Source organism: Emydura macquarii, unplaced genomic scaffold (assembly GCF_026122565.2).
Source record: "Emydura macquarii macquarii isolate MOO-44397 ecotype Brisbane River unplaced genomic scaffold, CSIRO-AGI_Emac_v2 contig_2362, whole genome shotgun sequence".
NCBI classification, from domain to species: Eukaryota; Metazoa; Chordata; order Testudines; family Chelidae; genus Emydura; species Emydura macquarii.
The window spans coordinates 3,247,372-3,267,402 of NW_027132499.1; the positions used below are offsets into that span (position 1 = coordinate 3,247,372).

The window sequence follows — 20,031 nt, forward strand, 5'->3', positions numbered from 1 at the left end:
ATTCCTTTCTAGGTCAGAAGACCCAAGTTAAATAAACTGTATGGATACCACAACACATTATGACTCTGCACCACTTGTTTACTCCTTCTTTGGGGGCCAACAGGATATTGAAATATGCAATAATATTGCTCTCTGAGCATTTTGCGATTACGAAGAAACCCACGAAGTACTGTAGGTCTATTATTAGGTCTCCAGCTGAGAAGCTGGAAACTGGTGGAGGTAAGTGTTGCTACTGTAATATTTGGAAACTAACATTTTCTGGAACCAGGAAAGACAATTAGAAGAAAAAAATAATCTCTCAAGGTGGTTCAATTTTGGGCTTGTCATTCTTGACAAGTAACTCTTTAGGGCATGCAGGTGACATTCATCTAGGACAGTGAACCCAATTCTGAGATAGTTTCAGGCAATCTGGAACATCTGGTCACACTTACAAGTACATTAGCTTCCCTGTATATTTCTGAACAAGTTTTGTTATAGCCGGAAAAAATTACAGTGATAAAGACACTCAACAGTTATAATGTGGTCTTTCAGACTGTTTTACTTTGTGTCAGGACAATGAATACTGTAACATCTACCCCATTTAAAAAAAAACCACTCTCAGTTAAAACCATCATTTTAAATTTTAGTGCTCTTTGATTAAAAAGTAAGCACCAACTGTAGTCAATTAAAGCAAACAATTCACTGAGGAATTTTCACAGATTAAGCCAGAAATATTTTCAGATTCAAGTGAAACTCAGTTAGTACAGGAAGCCTCAGGCTATATACATGAAATATAGTGAAGGCTGCACATTATCTTAAACTTGTCTGAATGTTTTATTTTCTCTTCTTGGGGGAAAAAAAGCAAATCTCTCTTTAAAAACAAACAAAAATAGATAATTTTAAAATGTTTTTATATATACTTTGAGATGTTTATGGAATGTGGAGATGTAATTTAGTAAAGAATATTCTTTTTTATACCTTACCTATTACATCTTTATTTCTCCTTCCCCCTGTAATTATTTATTATTAATCCTTCTGGTTTTTTAAGGCAATCTGATTAGTAAAAAAACATTTACATGACAAAACAAAACAACCCTAGCATGTGCTATTGTTCTCATATTGATGCAATTGGGCAATATGGTAAGGCAGCCTGGAATTTACAACAAACAACAGTAGCTATCACTAGTGCTAAGGTGGTTTCAGTTTCCGTTATAACTCAATGTTTACATATACTAAGTTTTCAAAAAGAATTGTTACTTACCTCGTAACTGTTGTTCTTGAAGATGTGTTGCTCATGTCCTTTCAGAATTAGGTGTGTGTGCGCTGCTTGCACTGGTGCCGGAAATGTTTCCCTTAGTGGTATCAGTAGGGCTGGCTCTAATGCCCTCTACAATGGTGTGCGTATGTGCTTGTATATAGGGCACTGTCAACCTCCCTCCCTCTCAGTTCCTTCTTGCCGGAACTCTGACAGAGGGACGGAAGATGGGTTGTGGAATGGACATGAGCAACACATCTTGAAGAACAACAGTTACGAGGTAAGTAACCGTTCTTTCTTCTTCAAGTGCTTGCTCATGTCCATTCAGAATTAGGTGACTTACCAGCAGTGCCTCCAGAGGTGGGTAGGAGTTCATATATGTGATGATTGTAGCCCTGCTCTACCAAACCCAGCATCATCCCACGCCTACTGTGTGATGGCATAGTGGTACGTAAACATATGTATTGAGGACCACGTAATGTCTACATATGTCCTGAATGGGTGCACGCGCCAGGATTCGGGCTGAAGGATTCAGGCACGCGCTGAAGATGCCTGCACCCTTGTGGAGTGGGCGGACAGGGAAGCCGGGGGCATGACCCCTGCTTGCTCGTAACAGGTCAGAATACAGGCTGTAATCTAAGACGACGTTCATTGGGACAACACTGGGCATCCCTTCATCTGGTCAGCAATTGCAACGAAGAGCTGCATGGAGCGGCGGAAGGATCCGGTTCTGTCAGTGTAGCAAACTAATACTCTCCTCACACCGAGAGAGTGGAGATGCCTCTCCTCATTGGATTTGTGAGGCCTTGGACAGAACACTGGCAGAAATATGTCCTGATTTACATGGAAGTGGGAAACAATCTTCGGCAGAAATGCTGGGTGAGGACGAAGCTGCACCTTGTCCTTGAAGAAAACTGTGTATGGTGATTCTGAGGTTAGAGCTTTTAACTCAGAGACCCTTCGTGCTGAGGTAATCACCACCAGGAATGTTACCTTCCAGGACAGATGCGTGAGTCTTGAGAGGATGAGGTTCAGATCCCACTGTGGGACTGGGTCTCATAGCAGAGGAAAAAGTCTCTCCAAGCCCTTGAGGAATCTGGACATCATTCCATGGGAGAAAATCAGTCTGCCTTGGATCAGAAGGCTGAAAGGCTGAAATTGCCACCAGGTGCACCTTAATAGATGAGAATTAGATAGTCCAGGATCATCCGAATAGAAGATTTAGTCGGCAACATGTTTGGACTCGTTGCCCAGCAGGTGAAGCATTTTCATTTGGCTAAATAAGATGCCCTAGTAGAAGGCTTCCTGATCTCCAACAGGATCCTCTGAACTTAGGCCGAGCAGTGGCACTTTTCCCTGCTCAATCATGTAGTTTCTCCCAGACACTTCAAACAGCTCTGGTGAGGGTTGCTCAACAGCATAGGCTTCCTGTACAAAGTACAGGGTTTAAAACCCAGGGACTGGAACATGCCCTGACCTTGGATAAACAACTAACTAACTACCAGATGATAAACTCTTAAACAACAACTATATACACTAAAAATACAAAAAAAAACCCTGCTAGGAATACTAGAACTTGCAGGAGCAATAGAGTGTTCCAGCACAGTCATTGGCAGTAAGAAGAAAATGAGAGGGAGGGGGGCCAACAGTGACCTATATATGAGCGCATATGCACACCGCTGCAGAGGGCACTAGAGCCAGCCCTCTGGATACCACTAGGGGAAGAACGTCTGGCACCAGTCCATGCAGCGTGCACACACCTAATTCTGAATGGACATAAGCAAGCACTTGAAGAAGAATATTCAAGTTTTGAACTCGTATGATTTTCGCTAAATATGTATATTTAATTAATTTGCTTAAATTAATTCTCTTCAGTCATTTTTAAAATATATATATATACACAAGCACACGCATAGGAGAGATAAAACAGAGACTTTCCCCCCAACTTTTTTATATATAACTGGGCTACATTAAAAATGACCACATTTTGAAAAGTGAACTGTAGCATAAGTGTAATCCTTAATAAAGAGTCTGTACTTTGCTAGGCTTGAAGGAAACAGTGCTAAATGAAATTATAAACAATTGAAAAAACCCACTCTTCTGAGAACATTTATTTTGTGTCAGTATGAATCAATGTTTATTGCCCAGCCTTGCAGAAACTGTCTCCACTCAAAACAACAATCAGAGCAAAGATGGAAACTCACTTCCCTTTCCTTCCCCACTGAGGCCAGTAAGGTGTGAATTTCAGAATCTAATTTGGACCTTTACACATTAATATTTTTAGTCTCAATATTTTTTATTAAAGGCCTAGGTATCTAAACGCAACATCCGTCCTTTGATTTGATATGGACATTTTTTGTTTCAATTGTTTTGAATCTAAAAGTTTTAGGGAAAATGTTGAACAAAATGAAAACTTTTCATTTCTTTCCAAATTTCTCATGGAAAAGAATTCCCCTTTTTTTTAATCTACCCTAAATTGTGTTTGTTTTCTCATGAAATATACTACTGACCATGTTCTATCTATAAAGCTTTGATTCTTATTGTGCTATTTTGTTCACCTATGTTACCTCTTCTTCTCCCTGCCCTCATTTTATTTCTCTTCTCACCCTTTACAATTCTCTGTCTTCCTCTTACTCATGCTGCATGCATCTTTTCCTCCCTATATACTTACAACCCCCTCTCCTTGTACTGCTTCTCACTCCTCTCACTATCTTCATGGTTACTTTCCTCCTTGTATTCATTCTAACTAGGTTTTCATGCCACATCTATCACCACAGTAATGTAAATGTTGCTCCCATGCTGTGTCCTGTACCTCGCAACAGTATTGGGCTGTCCTGCAGCTTCTGAGTGTGCAAGCAGAAGAGTGAAGTGGACTAGGCTCCTGATCCCTGAAGCACCGAAACTGAGTCTCTTCAGAGATTGTAACTCTAATCCATTTCATTCTGATGCTAAGACATCCAAAACAAGACAAGCAGCCTATGAACACAGTTGAGGGAAGCAGAGATTGCTGACAAAAAAATACAACAGACTGTAAATATACACTGTACTGTTTAGGGTACTTAATCAAGTATGTGTTATCCATATCAACCTGAGTCATATCCAATTGTGCATAAATGGGAACCTTGAGGATAAATATAACCTCTTTTGCAAAGGCTGCCCAGCTCTATTTCCAAATCATTTATAACTCCTATACTGAATCTGATGTCAGACCAAACTAAAGCTCTTCAAGATTTCATCACCCTTTTTAATCAAAGAAAAGCTAACAGTACCACTCAGACCTCTGGCAACTTTACTGGATTTCTGGTTGATTTGATCATAATCCTTTAAGACTATGAAAGCAATTCTCAGTAGAAACCTTTGTAGCTTTTTTAGCACAAAAATGTGCCCAAGGAAAACAAAATACTCACTCCACACAAAGAGGGTAGAGCAGACTGTGCCAAGACTCAAATGGTTTTTTTAAATGTTTTTGGTGTAATTTGATTCTCTACAGACCTGGGAATCATAATGTATTATCTGCACATGCCCACAATCCTCAAGTGAAACTGGTAGTGTTGCTGTGATGACTAGAGAGTAATATGGTATCCACCATTTGCTGTAACTGCTAGATCTAGTGTTCAGTAGACCTTAGAAACGTCTGCTATGTTCAACTGTTTCATTTTCAATATGAAATGTTCTTTAGAAGTATGAGAATCTGCAGAAGAGAAGCATGAGGAGGGATTTGAAAGCAGCCCTTAACTACCTGAAAGGGAGGGGGTTCCAGTGAAGATGGATCTAGGCTGTTCTCAGTGGTAGTAAAACTAGGAGCAAATGGTCTCAAGTTGCAGTGGGGGAGGTCTAGGTTGGATATTAGGAAAAAAAATTTCACTAGGAGGGTGGTGAAGCACTGGAATGGGTTACCTAGGGAGGTGGTGGAACCTCCATCCTTATTGGTTTTTAAGGTGTGGCTTGGCAAAGCCCTGGGTGGGATGGTTTAGTAGGGGTTGGTCCTGCTTTGAGCAGGCGTTTGGACCTGATGACCCCCTGAGGTCCCTTCCAACTCTAATCTTCTATGGCTCTATGATACGGAAATGATAGCTGACTGTAGTACTACTGCCCCTACAGCTGTATCCACAGTTGACAACTGGACTAGAGCATAATGTTTCATGAAGGTAAGCAAAGAGCTCCAAATAGCTGCCCCACATATCTCTAGGAGGGGTGAGTCTCTCAGAAATACATCTGAAGTAGTTTTCCCTCTAGTGGAATGAGCCCTCAGCACCTCTGGAGGGTAATATAAACTAGTTGTTAATAAATGGTAATACAACCTGAGATCCATTTTGAAACAGTCTGTGTCGATAGAGTTTGATCCCTTGATTGCTCTGCTATGTAAACAAATAGTTTAGATGTCTTTCTAACATCCTTTGTTTTTTCCAGATAAGAAAGCCAAAGCCCTTCAAACATCCAGAGAATGCAGCTGTCTCTCTTCATAAGAGGCGTGTGGCTGTAGTGGCTTACCTGAGTCAACATGAACCTCAGAAACTACTTTAGGAATTAATCTAGGGTGAGGCACAAGTCCTTTTTTATAGAACGTAGTAAATGGTGGGTCCGCCATGAGCATTCCCAGCTTGCTGACTCTTTTGGATGACATTATGGCTACTAGAAAGGCCAACTTCATGGACAGACAGGTTATAGAGCATGTAACTAGACGCTCAAAGGGAGGTTCAGTGAGTGATTATAAAACAAAACCGATGTCCCACTGAGGTGCAAACTTCACCAATAGTAGAAAGGATCTGATAATTCCCTTCAGAAATCTAGTTTTGACAGGAAGAGTGAATATGGCATGGTTATTCACCAGAGTTTAGAAAGTGCTGACTGCTGCTGGATGCACTCTCAGATAACTGTGCACAAGACCTGAAGACTTAAGGATAAGTAGATACTCTAAGATAGCAGGGAACCTGGTTGATTCTGGAGACAAACTGAGTTGGTGAGCTCAAGAGGAGAAATGCTTCCATTTTGCTAAGCAACAGCTTCTCATAGAGTCTTTTCTGCTTTGGCTAAGGACAGACTGCACCCTTTTAGAACACAAGCACTCTAGTTCTGACACCACCAAATGCCATTCCCTGAGTTGCAACAGTACTGCATTTGGGTACTTGAATCTGCTCCTGTGCTGTGTTAGAAGATCCGGTAACATGGGGAATGTTCATGGGTGGGTGAACAGAGTGAAGAACTGTCTCAGCCAGGTGGGTGCAATCAGGAAGACTCAAGTTCTGTCTAGGTGGATCTTCTGTAGAACTTGTAGTATCAATGGGATGGGAGGGAAGGCACACCCCAGTTGACACCTGTGACACATGAGTAGGACATCTCCCATCGATCCCTGGCCCAGGGTGCTCTGGAACTGTACCAAGGAAGTTTCCTGTTCTCCCACAGGCAAAAATGTCTCAGACCAGCATTCCCAATGGGGCGAAAACATCGAGAATCAAATTGTGGATCTCACATTTGTGATTTGCGGAAATATGTCTGCTCAGGCAGTTCACTAGGCAGGTTAGCACCCCTAGTAAACATACTGCAGATAATTATGTGACGGCTGATGAACCAATTTCAGAAGGTGACTGCCTGTATGCACAGAAGGAGAGATCTCGCTACCTCTTGCTTGTTTATATTAAATATTGTTGTTTGTTGTCCATCATTATGTGGACATATCTGGATCAGATGAGTGGTAGGAAGGTGTCACAGGTTTGACAGGTCACCCTGAGCTCTAGCCAACTGATACCTATTCTGGACTCCTGTGGGATCCAGTCACGTTGTGCCATCTGATCGCTCATGTGAATACCCCAACCCAAGAGGGCAGCACTGGTAACTATGGCTGCCTCGGGAGTCAGTGTGAGGAAAGGCATCCCCAAACAAACCTTCTCCGGTTTTGTCCACCAGACAATAGTCTACAACTTTGGTGTCATTGTCACTTTGCCATTTATGTTGCTCTTCTGGGTGAGTTACACAGAGAGAAGCCAGGCTTGTAGGCAGTGAAGACAAAGCCTGGCAAACAGCAAACAGGGATGTGTGCATGTGGCCATGTGACTGAAGAGGGAAAAGCAAGTTGGCAAATTCTGACTGACTTCCTGGGTCTGAAAGTGACCTAATGTATGAGAGCGCTCATGGCCTGAAACCTCTCCAGATGTAGATATGCTCTCGCTGTAGTTGAATCCAACATCACCTCTATACAAATTATGAACCTCATGGGGTTCAATGTGGATTTTTTGTGATTGATGCAGATACCCAGAAGACTGAAGGATGAGCAGGACACAGGTTGCCTTTGTGATTTATTTGTAGGAACTGTCCATCAGAAGCCAGTTGCTGAGGTAAGGGAAAACAGTAAATCCCTCTCTCCTCACCCAGGCTGCCACCACAGAAAAAAAAACTTTGTAAAGACCTTGGATGCTGTAGCTAGACCAAAGGAAAGAATTCTGAACTGGTAATACTCCTGGATCAAAGAGAAACCTCTTGTGGTCTGAGTGGATGTCTATGTGAAAAGCTGCATCTTTCTTGTTGAGAGCCACAATCCATGTGCCCTCCTCTAATGGGGGAATTACGGATGCCAAGGATAGCCTACAGAATTACAGTTTTTGAATAAACCTGTTCAGCTATCTCAGATTGAAAACTGGCCTCCATCCTCCATTCTTTCTGGGGATCAAGAAGTAAGGGGAATAGAATCTCTTCCCTTGATGTTGAATTGGAAGCCTTTTTATGGCTTCCCTGAGGATAAGAGAGTTCACCTCGTCATAGAATCTCCTCATGAGAATGGTTCCTGAAAAGGAAACTGGAAGGGACTTTGTTGATGAGGTACCAGAAACTGTTAGATAGCTGCCATGAATAACCTCTAATACCCATTTGTCTGTAGTTAGGGCCTTCCAGTTTTTGGCAAATTGGGTAAGGCTGCCTCTGAATGTCAGAGGAGGCAAATGAAGCGGCATCAGCAAAAGAGCAAGAGTCTCGATACACCTATCAAAAGAAACTCTTCACTTGGGGGTAAGAGTAGGATGTGGTGATGGATGTTGCAGAGGCTGGGTTCCTAGATCTAGAAACTCACTGTCTCTCGCCTAGTGGCTTCTGACGACGTCGGTGGTAAAACAGCTGAGGAGGCAGTATTGCCCTATACTCCATCTACGGTGTTTTCTCTTAGGGACAGGGGTATTACTGCCCAGCGAGCAAAGTGCTGTCCTTGAGTTTTTGAGGGAGTGTGCAGGGAGGTTCCCAAGACCAGATCTGATGGGAGCTTCATAGTCTTCCCCTTGAGATGTTTTCTGAGTCTCAGTTCCCAACCTTCATGAGTTCTGAGGGGAAAAGATGCTGTACATGGGAGAAATTGAGCCTTACCCAGGAAGCAGAGGAAGTGGTGATGTTTGTTGCTCACCAAAAAAGAGCAATAGCAGGAAACAGTTTTTTTACCCTGGGACATAGGGCATAATCCCAGATTACTCAGACTACTCTGTCCCTGGTGGAAAAGAAATGGGGAAAAAATTATCCAACTATACAATACAAGTAATAGTATACTATAAATAATATTAAAACTAACTATCTGCAATATCTTATTTAAAATGATGCTGTAAAAAGGGAGCTGACGACATCAAAGATTTTAACTTGTACCATGAGGGGGGATAAGAAGGAAGTGAGAGGTTTCACAGGCTGCCCCACCTTTCATGCCCATGGTTTGGAGCACAAAGAGAGCAATGGTGCATGTGCAGGCCAAAGGACACTGCTTACAAAAAATCCTCATTCAGGTGCATAGTGCTCATGTGTATCTCACATGTGGAATACAGATAGGGACCACCATACGAAGAAGTAATTCTTCCACTCTACTCAGCACTGATAAGGCCTCAACTGCAGTACTGTTTCCAGTTCTGGGTAACATAGTTTGGGAAAGATGTGAACAAATTGGAGAAAATCCAGAGGAGAGCAACAAACTTTATTTAAAGTCTAGAAATTATAATCTACAAGAAAAGACTGGAAAAATTGGGTTTGTTTAGTCTGGAAAAGAGAAGACTGAGGAGGGGTAACAGTCTTTCAGTAGGTAAAAGGTTGTTATAAAGAAGAGGGTGATAAGTTGTTCTTCTTAACCTCTGAGGACAGGATAAGAAGTAATGGTTTTAAATTGCAGCAAGGGAGATTTACGTTAGACATTAGGAAAAACTTTGTAACTATAAGGGTAGTTAAGCACTGGAATAAATTAGCTAGGGAGGTTGTGGAATCTCCATGACTGGGAGCTTTTAAGAACAGATTAAACAAATACCTGTCAGGGATGGTTCTGAGAGATGGTCTAGATAATACTGAATCCTACCTCAGAGACAGAACTGGAGTAAGCAACCTACTGAGGTCCCTTCCAGTCCTACTTTTCTATTATTTCTATGATTATTCTTATACTCATATATATAAAAAGTAGACCTGGAAATCTAGTCTAAATTTCCAACCCAGGGAAGTAACTGGCTGCTAGTAACTAATGTATTTTTCTCACTTTCCTGCACTTTAAACAATAGCACAGATTCTTCTCAGGGTGAAGTTGGGTCCATGTTTCAAGTAGTTTTCTTTCCCTTTCCCACATCTCTTTAATAGCTGGAAGGCTACCCCACTTACCCCATGAATTAATTTGGCATAACTACAATGCCTATTACACCTGTAACCAAACAGAAATATAAAAAGAGAAAGTGCCATTGGTACTTCCTGACAACTCTGTCAATCTAGCATTTTCTAGGCCTAAATCACGGCTAGATTAGGAGGAGACAATATGAGATTCAATGATATGCTAAAATAACAAGTTCCATCCTGGAGAGTGCCAAGTTATGTGATAACATGTACGTAAAGGGCAATGTGAGAATGTCCCTTGCACTCACTCATGACCCCATGAAGTTAAGTACAGTTTATAGTGACAGTGTGTTCTCTTACACAGGGTATGTAAATAATGTAAGAAATAAACTATACCCAACAGTGGGTGTTTGGGTCTAATGTAATGAATATTTGATCTGAAGAATGACTTTATACAGTAAAGGGAAAGCACTGTTGAAAGTCTGTGTTTCTACCAATCTAACAGCAGCTGGAAAAGGGATCTTGACAGCTTGTTAAGTATGTTAAATTGGTTATAGATTTGTTTCATTGATGTAAACATTCCCTAGTTAAGGGATCTTTTTTTTAATAATGTAAATATAACAATGTTTTTGTTTTTCTTTTTGACTCTCCTAATTAAAAAAAAGAGAGAGAGAGACTTATATGGCTGTGTGTTCACAATTTGATCTAACCCTGATTGGTCAACAACATTTTTTAACAGTCCAAGTTGCCAGAACTCCACGTGGTAATTTTGGCTTTTCTTTTATTAAAATGGGTGGTGAAATCCTGAAGAGCTTTAATTTGACATCAATCCCAAGCAAAATTAATGGAGCAGATGATATGGAACTTGATTAATAAAGATTTAAGAAAGGCAATATAATTAATGTCAATCAACACAGGTTTATGGAAAATAGATCTTGTCAGACTAACTTGATATCTTTTTTGATGAGATTACAAGTTTGATTGCTAAAGGCAATTGTGTTAATGTAACATACTTAGAGTTCTGTAAGACATTTGACGTGCTACCACACAACATTTTGATTAAGAAATTATAATGATACAAAATTAACATGGAATACATTAAATGGATTAAAAATTAGCTAATTGACAGGTCTCAAAATGTAATTGTAAATAGAGTGTCATAGTTGAAAGAGAGTATTTGAGTGGGGTCCCACAGAGATCAGTTCTCTGCTCAGTATTATTTAATATTTTTATCAATTAAACCTAGAAGAAAACATAAAATCATCACTGATAAAGTTTGGGCAAGTGGTAAATAATGAAGAGGATGGGTCACTTATACAGAATGATCTGGATCATTCCATAAGCTTGTCATAAGCAAACTCTGTGTCTTACTACAGCCAAATGTAAATTCATACAACTAGAAACAAAGAATGTAGGCCATACATATAGGAGGAGGAACTCTAATCTGGGAAGCAGTGACTCTGAAAAAGATTTGGGGCTCATGGTAGATAATCAACTGAACATGAGCTCCCAATGTAATGTTGTGGCCACAAGGCTAATAAAATCATTGGATATATAAACAGAGGCATCTCCAGTAGAAGTATAGAAGTTATATTACCTCTGTATTTGGCAGTGACACAACTGCTACTAGAATACTGTATTCACTTCTGGTGTCCACAATTAATGAAAGATGTTGAAAAATTGGACAGGTTTCAGAAAAGAGCCAATTAATGTCTAAAAGATTGGAAAATATTCCTTAAAGTGAAAGATTCAAGAAACTCGATCTGTTTAGCATAACAAACAGAAGACTGATTTGATCACAGAAATAAGTAGCTACACGAGGAAAAGAAATTTGATAATGCAAGGCTCTTAAACTAACAAGATTTAATATCCAAAATGGTTGGAAGTTGAAGCAGAACAAATTCAGATGAGAAATAAGGCAATATTTAAAAACCAAAACAAAACAAAAGAAAAAAACCCTCAGTAATTAACCATTGCAAGAATTAACCAATTGTTGTGGTAGATTTACCATCACTGGAAATTTTTAAATCAAGACAGGATGTTTTTATTTAAAAAATGCTTTGATTCAAACAGGAATTAAATTGAAGGAAGTCCTGTGGCCTCTTTTATACAGGAGGCTAAATTAGATGAGCACAGTGATCCATTTTGGCTATATAGTCTATGAAGTCTTGCTATTTTGGACTACCATTTTGAATAGCTTTATATTGCAGCTACCCATAATTAATGTAAATATGTTCTCGCTGAAATAAGCCACCCAAGCTCATTGGAAAGCTATAGTTTGATGTGCTGCAAAGTACTTTAAGGTGTTTTAGCACATTTGCATTAATGTAGACATTTTGTGTATGATCACTTACCAAGCCCTTACTATCTACAAATAATATATTATCCACTGTATTACAATAATCCTCTACTGGACATGTTAGTTTTGGGTATGCATGCAAATGAAGAAAAAGGGAGGTGGGAATATAACCAATTTTTGATGTCCCTGTTGTAAGGAGTTACATAGCAATGGAAGAAAAAAGAAAATTTTAGTAAAACTTTTAGTTTTCAACGAGGCAGTTTTTCAACAAAAATACATTTTGTTAGAAACAATTTAACCGTTCTACCAACCTGTGGGATCAGAAAAAAAAATTCACCATAGATCCTGCCTCCTTACAAGGAGTTTCACCCACAAGTTGGTTTTCCTGTGCCTTGCCATGGAATTTCAAGAATCATTCCTGTGCAGCTGGAGAGTAAAGTGACTTTTCTTTTCTTTCCTTTCTTCAGATCTGCCATTTTGTTTACAACCCAGTTAGAAGTTCCCAGAGAACTCAGTACTGCTTGGAGAAGAGAGTTGAAACATGGCTGAGATAAGGAAGACTTAAGAAAAGTAGAAATGGGAACACAAAAAAAATTGAAGAATAAATACGTCCTTTGATGAAGGGAGTCAAGAAGCTCATAGCTACTTCTGCTGCCTGGCTGGGAGTAGAATGGCAATGGGCTTATTCTCCAGGCATGACAACCTTAGTTGCCTCCCTTCAAAGCAGTAATTGTAATTCAACCCACCTGCGAAGTTCAACAGAAACTAACTTGAGAAAGAATCTGAAAGCAGACCAAGCCCGTTTCAACAGCAAAAGGGATTTAGGGCCTTAATTCCCATGGACTACACTCCTAAGTGTCTAAGTGACTTATGAAAATTGTATTTGAAGTCTATTATACATACATTAATTTTATAATTAGCTTTAAAACACAGCATAGAAGAACTGTCTTATACTCTACTATGTGTCCAGACTTTCATCTTCGTGATATTTTTTGTAGATTTTTGTGTTCTTTTCAAGGAATACAGTTTTTCTGAGGTAGACCTCCATGTCCCTGACGGGACAACTGAGAATCTCCTCCATGTTTTACTCCATCACTCTCAAGGTCCTATGTTAGGATACCATCCTTCAAAGCCTCCTTGTGATGGTCACTGCTCAAAGGGGCTGCACCTCGACAGCTGAGAGCATAGAAAACCAAGATTGATAATTGAATCTATTCTCCCATATCTTTGTCAGATATTGAGAAGATGCCTATTAGATTGGTAGCCAAATCTGTGCAGAAGATTTTCACTATTCCACTAGATAAGCTCCTTTTACTATGATTTTTTTGACAACATAGATTCTCATCCATGCACCGAGTCAGACATTTTCTTTCTGCCTACATAAAAGTTTAACTAGAATGAAAGACAAATGATTTCATTAAATTAGTTCAGCCTTCAGCACTGACCCCAAATTGTCTAAATGCAAATGAGATGTACAATTTTAAAGAGATGTAAGGGATGTAGAGACATTTCAGATTCCTTTACATTTATTTAGCAAACAGTTCTCTTTTTTTAAGAACTTGCTCATTCCACAATCCAGAACACTACTGACCTTCCCATTACTTGTACAAAACAGCTGACAAGCCATAGTTTTGATTGATCTCCAGTTAACAAGCCCCAGGAGATCAAAGCTATCCTTCCCTTCAAAAGGGAAAACTAAACCAACAGCAATTTGATGAATCCAAGTAAAAAAGATAAAGGATTTTATAAGATAAAAATTTGCAAGCCCTTTTTCTGGGGATAGGGAGACGGTAGAATTATTAAATTATTAAATTTATTAAATTATTAAAATTATTATTTATTTATTTGCTTAATTGTTTTTATGTTATGCTATGTTCTCCAAGATTGAAAGTTGCTATGAGATGCATAGAATTGTAGGACTGGAAGGGACCGTAAGACATCATCTAGTCCAGTCCCCTGCACTCATGCCAGGACTAAGGATTATCTAGACCATCCCTGACAGGTGTTTGTCTAACCTACTCTAAAAAAGCTCCAATGATGGAGATTCCACAACGTCCCTAAGCAATTTATTCCAGTGCTTAACTACTGTGACAGTTAGGAAGCTTTTCCTAATGTCCAACTTAAACTCCCCTTGCTGAAATTTAAACCCATTGCTGCTTCTCCTATCCTAAGAGGTGAAAGAGAACAAGTTTTCTCCTTCCTCCTTCTAACAGCCTTTAAAATACTTGAAAACTGTTATCCTGTTGCTTCTTCGTATTCTCTTCTCCAGACTAAACAAACCCAATTTTTTCAATCTTCCCTCATAGGTCACATTTTCTAGACCTTTAGCCATTTTTGTTGATCTTCTCTGGACTTTCTCCCATTTGTCTACATCTTTTCTGAAATGTGGCACTCGGAACTGGACACAATACTCCAGCTGAGGGTTAATCAGCATGGAACAGAGTGGAAGAACTACTTCTTGTGTCTTGCTTACAACACTCGTGATAATACATTCCAGAATGATATCTGCTTTTTTTGCAACAGTGTTATACCATTGACTTGTATTTGGCTTGTGATCCACTATTACCCCCAGATCCTTTTCTCTTACTAGAACCAAAGAAAAGATTTTCTGAGCTTTCCATGCTGAACTAGAAACAAAACAAATGAAAGTACATGTTCTCACTATCATATTAAAGTGGTTACTGGATAGAGTGTGCACAGCAGTTAAAAGCTATAAAGGAATTTCAGTTATAATATCTTGTGTTTACATGCTGAGAATGTTCCAAAACACTGATGTCTGGCACTAAAATGTTCCATGCTTGATCTGTCTGGAGACTTTTTTCTTTGCAAGTTGGACCAAAGTATCTTCAGCTACTTCAGCAAGGGTAAAAAGGAAAAAGAAAATGAAAACAACAACAACAACAAAACAAAAACAAAAACAAACAAACCTTTCAGATAGTATAAAGTTCTAAACACATTTTTAGATAGATCTACAGCAAAAACTGCTGCAGTTTGAAAACTGATGAGTATAATTTTCATTGAGGACTAGTCACTTAATTTGGTTTGAAAAACAGTTAATTTAAAAACTGAGTACTGGGTGTACACTGTAGAAAACTTGCTGGGTAAATTCCTGACTTCAGTGAAGTAAATAGCAATACTCCTATTGACTTCAGTGGGGCTGGGATTTTACCGCTTATGTTTATACATGTGCACTTAAACTATAAATGGATATCCAGGTATGTGCTCACTTGTTGGCTTCAAGAACCACTGGCGGAGCATCTAAGGTGTTTAAGCTGAAGAATAATGAATGTACATGCTCTGGAGGCCAAGCCATCTGAGTGTTAGCTGAACATACAAATTATATTCAGATTTTCTGGATATTAGGAAATTAGATATAAATACACAGCTCTCCTTTTTCCCCACCAAAAATATTTTAGACTACTGGTAATGCACCATAAAGGAAGAAAGAACAAACATTCAAAATGCAGAAAGTTCCAAAAGTTATGGTTGTTGTGGTTACATTAATTAGGCTACTTTGCACATACCTAGACTTTACTATTCTGCCACCTCTCATTACATTTTACCATAAAATATTGCTGTTTGCGCCAGAAACATTAAATTCTATGTTGTTAACAAACTTAGTTCAGGATTTTCTTCTTTTGCATGCTCAAACTTACCTAATTTCCCTCTCTCCTGTATTACATGCTATAAACTTAAATGAAAGAAATTTTCATTAGTGGAAGCAAGATTACAAGTTCAAGCACTCGGGATATGTAACATATACACATGGACAGACACACAAATCTGTCCATGTGTGTAAGGACATGAACGCTGTGTACTTTACACAAACACACTACAGTGTACACACACACATCCTCTTAAAACAAACTTCTTGAATTACACAGCAGCTATCTAACATTCAAAAGCAAAGACTGGATCACAAAACGTACACATTTCATGCATAATTATTCTGTCCATGTGTTTTTCTGTTCTTTAAAACCTGTAAGAAGAGCAGCTGTTTCATATGTATATGAAAAAGCTCTCAGCATTCCCAATAGCTTTCTAACAAGTGAACAGACAATTTTCAACAAAACCTGTCAAGGCAAGAGTGAAGAAATCAGGCCTGTGAAAGAAGGTGCTTTGTGAAAGGAGGTTTTTTAGAACTATATAATTGTGACAGTGTTTAAATAATTTCATATGCAGTTATTTAAATATTAAAGAGAAACACCTGGCATCAATGCAGCATTAGGAAATATTTTTTCCTGCTTCATTTTACTTTCATGCAGTAGCTCCTCTTTGGTCATTGGAAGCTCAAGTACATCTCGAATAATCTGTGCTCCCTCCAATGCTTTTTTACCCATGACTAATGATTTCACATCCCAGGTGTAGGCCTTTCCAAACCGCTCACAGATTTCTTGAAAAACCACAGTGTAAAGATGCTCAGTATCTGCAAAAGAGAGAGAGAGAAAAATCATTTGTAATAGGCAAGACCAGAATCAGTATCAAGCTCTTCCATCAAGAGCACCCAAACTTTGCCTAATTGAAGGCCACACTGACAATCTGTCAGGTGCCACAGGGGTACACCTAAATGGAACACATCACCATTGCCCTCACATTTAATACAGAAGTGCAGCAAGACTGCTGAGATCCTTGTTGCCAAGAAGGCTAATGGCATATTGGGCTGCATTAGTAGGAGCATTGCCAGCAGATCGAGGGAAGTGATTATTCCCTTCTATTTGGCATTGCGGAGGTCACATCTGGAGTATTGTGTCCATTTTTGGGCCCCCTACTACAGAAAGGATGTGGACAAATTGGAGAGAATCCAGCAGAGAACAATGAAAATGATTAGGGGGCTGGAACACGGTTTATAAGGAGAGGCTGAGGGAACTGGGCTTATTTAGTCTTCAGAAGGGAAGAGTGAGGGGGGGGATTTGATAGCTGCCTTAAACTACCTGAAGGGGGGTTCCAAAGAGGATGGAGCTAGGCTGTTCTCAGTGGTGGCAGATGACAAAACAGGGAGCAGAGTGGTTTCAAGTTGCAGTGGGGAGGTCTAGGTTGGATATTAGGAAAAAAATTTCACTAGGAGGGTGGTGAAGTACTGAAATGGGTTACTTAGGGAGGTGGTGGAATCTGCATCCTTAGAGATTTTTAAGGCTCAGCTTGACAAAGCCCTGGCTGGGATGATTTAGTTGGGGTTGGACTAGATGACCTCTTCAGGTCCCTTCCAACCCTAATCTTCTATGATTCTATGATCCATTGGACACAGTGCACAACATATCAGTATTTATACTTCTCAAAGGAAACACTTCCACATTATAGAGAAGTGCTGTGGGTCATGATAAAGGAGATGAATTCTTGCATGCGGTACTACACAGTACATGTAATAAAAGCAATGTCTTAATTAGGATACCATATTTATTCTTCAAATGAGAAAGAAAAAGAGAGAAGGAAATCTGGTACTTAAGGGATGTCATTATATCTTCCATTTAAACAACAAAAAATAGTTTATTTTAAAATTTATTTTAACTCCTTTGAACATAAGCTGCAGAGATCGTTCAAAAGATACTACAGTCATTATCACTACCTTTACATCTGACTGTTTCCCCTCTCTTTCTGTTTCCATGGGTTTAAGGTAAGAGGTCACTTCAGGCAGTATCTTGGCATACACTCAACTTCAGGACAAAGCTTTTCTTTTTGTAACTATGATTAGTTTTAAAAACAAAAACAAATGCCATTCCTTCAAGAACAGAACTTTTCAGAGGTTTGGAAAAGTGAAGGTTATAACCTTAAATCTAGACAGAAAAAAAAAATGGCTAGTAATATCTCATTTATTTTGGTCCTTACCTCTTACGCAGAGATGATAAATTATACCTTTTCCTGTCAATCATTTAACCTTTATAAGTAGAGTCTCTTAAACACTATAGGCTGTTTCCCCAGCATATTCTCATTTTCTCTTTCTCATAAATTCCCTTGCCTAGAAACCTTTCACCTCCTTTCACTTAGTCAAAGGTAATAGTAAAATGAACAATTTCTCAGTATGTTTTCAAACATTTAAGCACTTCCTATATGTACAGACTATAGCTAACATCCGGGGAGAAAGTTGCAGACACACTTTTCAGCTGCACTGAAACTAAATAGGGTAGGAGACTCTTTCGCAGAAAATGTTCAAGGTTTTTGTGAAAATACAGAAAATGTTTCCCCTTAACAGGGGCAGTTGACATGTACTTAACAGAGAAGTTTTGACAGTTTTCCACTTTTCTAAGTTCTTGATTAAAAAAATAATTTTACAAGAAAGAGAGATGCTGGAAACTTCTTTATACAGTACAATACGTGCTTCAGCGTCAACTCAAATCTGCTTTACTTTGCATGTGTATTTCTCACCTGCAGTTTATTTAAAATTTCCAGCATCTATAGTTTGAGCTTCAATTTCAGCACAACAGTCCACAATACTGACATGCTGAAAGATTCTCTCTAGACAATTTCTAGATCGGGTGTTATTGAAGAACAGCTGCTATTAAAAGTTACACTTATAAATTAGTCCTTATTTTGGGAAATTATTTTTAATAGAAGAAAAATAAAATGTACACATTGTTTATGAGAATGTTAGCAAGACAGTGAGTGGACAAGTATTATGGAGAAAAGATGAATATTTCAGAAACTTTAAATTCTAAGCTTTACCATCGCAACAGCTTACAAAACAGACTGGGAGCAAAAGACTGCAATACAGTCCCTGGCCTCTGCAGCAGTCTGACGAATGACATGCTCCTTTGCTTCTATACTTCATTAGTCTACTTTTCCTGAGACCAGCAGATTTGATCTGATTTGAGATCAATGAGAAACATATGGAATATTTCCTTCCAACTCACCTAAGAGCAAATGAATACACAATAGAATAGAAACAAAGCATTTTGCTGACCGCCATTCTGCGTCAGTAACTAGAAGAGAACCCGAGCTTCAAAAAGGGTTCAGTAAAGGTTCGTCTTAGTTTAAGGTGTCTACAAGTCTAGCAGACAGGTCAGGAAGTAACGCTTAAAGACAAAACAAAAATTGGTAACATTTGCTGCAGATACTGCTTAAACAATTCAAGTGTGCGGGGGAAGATTTAAGTGAACTACTAGTTTAATTATGAGCGGCCCCCATAGCAGACAGGTATACATCACAACACCGCTCCAGATTAGCACAAATTCAACTAACTTGGCTCTGAAAGGTGTCCAGATTGATAGCCTGAGAAAGGAGAAAAACTGTTCAGTTGGCACTACCAGGTTGTGCTCTCAGCAAGTTGAAGTGAAGATGAATTGACAACATAATGCTTAATATGTCAAAGTGCTTAACTGTCACAGTACAGTTTTTCATTTGTTTCTGATATGCTGGGAATTTAATAAAATAAAATAAAATTCAGATCAACTAGAAAAGAAAAATCAAACCTAAACTTTGATAAAATTGAAGATGAATCCCCATCCAGTTCAGCTATCTATGGAAAACTATATGGAAATAAAATTAATCAGGGAATCAAAGAACATAATTACAGAAAACTAAAGCTCTCCTACACAAGTTTAAAATAAACAAGTTTTAAACTACTTATAGATGAATATTTAGCACTACAGGTAAAAATTCTCAAGCTGAAAATTTTTTTTTTTTTTTTTTTTTTTACCTATCAGAGTTGTGAACTGCTGTTTTTCTTTTACATAAATAGTTAATAGCATCCAATTGCTGACTTAAAAATCATTTCTGAATTGCTACTGTTTACAGACTGAACAGCATTTCACGGACAACTCTGCACACAAACTTTACAAAATACCTGATAATAATTGCATATAATTACTAGTTCAATATGGTAGCACTTAAGATCCCCAAACAAAAATCAGGACTCCTGATGTGCTAGGCACTGAACAAACAAGTAACAAAGAAAATGGTCTCTCCCCTCAAGACACCAAGGTGTGTATCTATTTTAAGCACTTAAGTACTTCCA

The 20,031-nt window shown here is 38.8% G+C and overlaps 1 protein-coding gene across 2 annotated transcripts in view; it reads right to left on the reverse strand.

Moving 5' to 3' along the window:
* The window catches only part of PUDP (pseudouridine 5'-phosphatase), a 126,305-nt gene that overhangs the window by 64,297 nt on the left and 41,977 nt on the right, over positions 1-20,031 (reverse strand). Inside the window, exon 2 of one of the 2 annotated variants that reach the window (XM_067561002.1) lies at positions 16,420-16,509. In XM_067561002.1, coding sequence (XP_067417103.1) covers positions 16,420-16,509 — 90 coding nt within the window. Of the gene's footprint in view, positions 1-16,290; positions 16,510-20,031 lie in introns of both variants that reach the window. The other variant, XM_067561001.1, reaches the window with a different exon arrangement.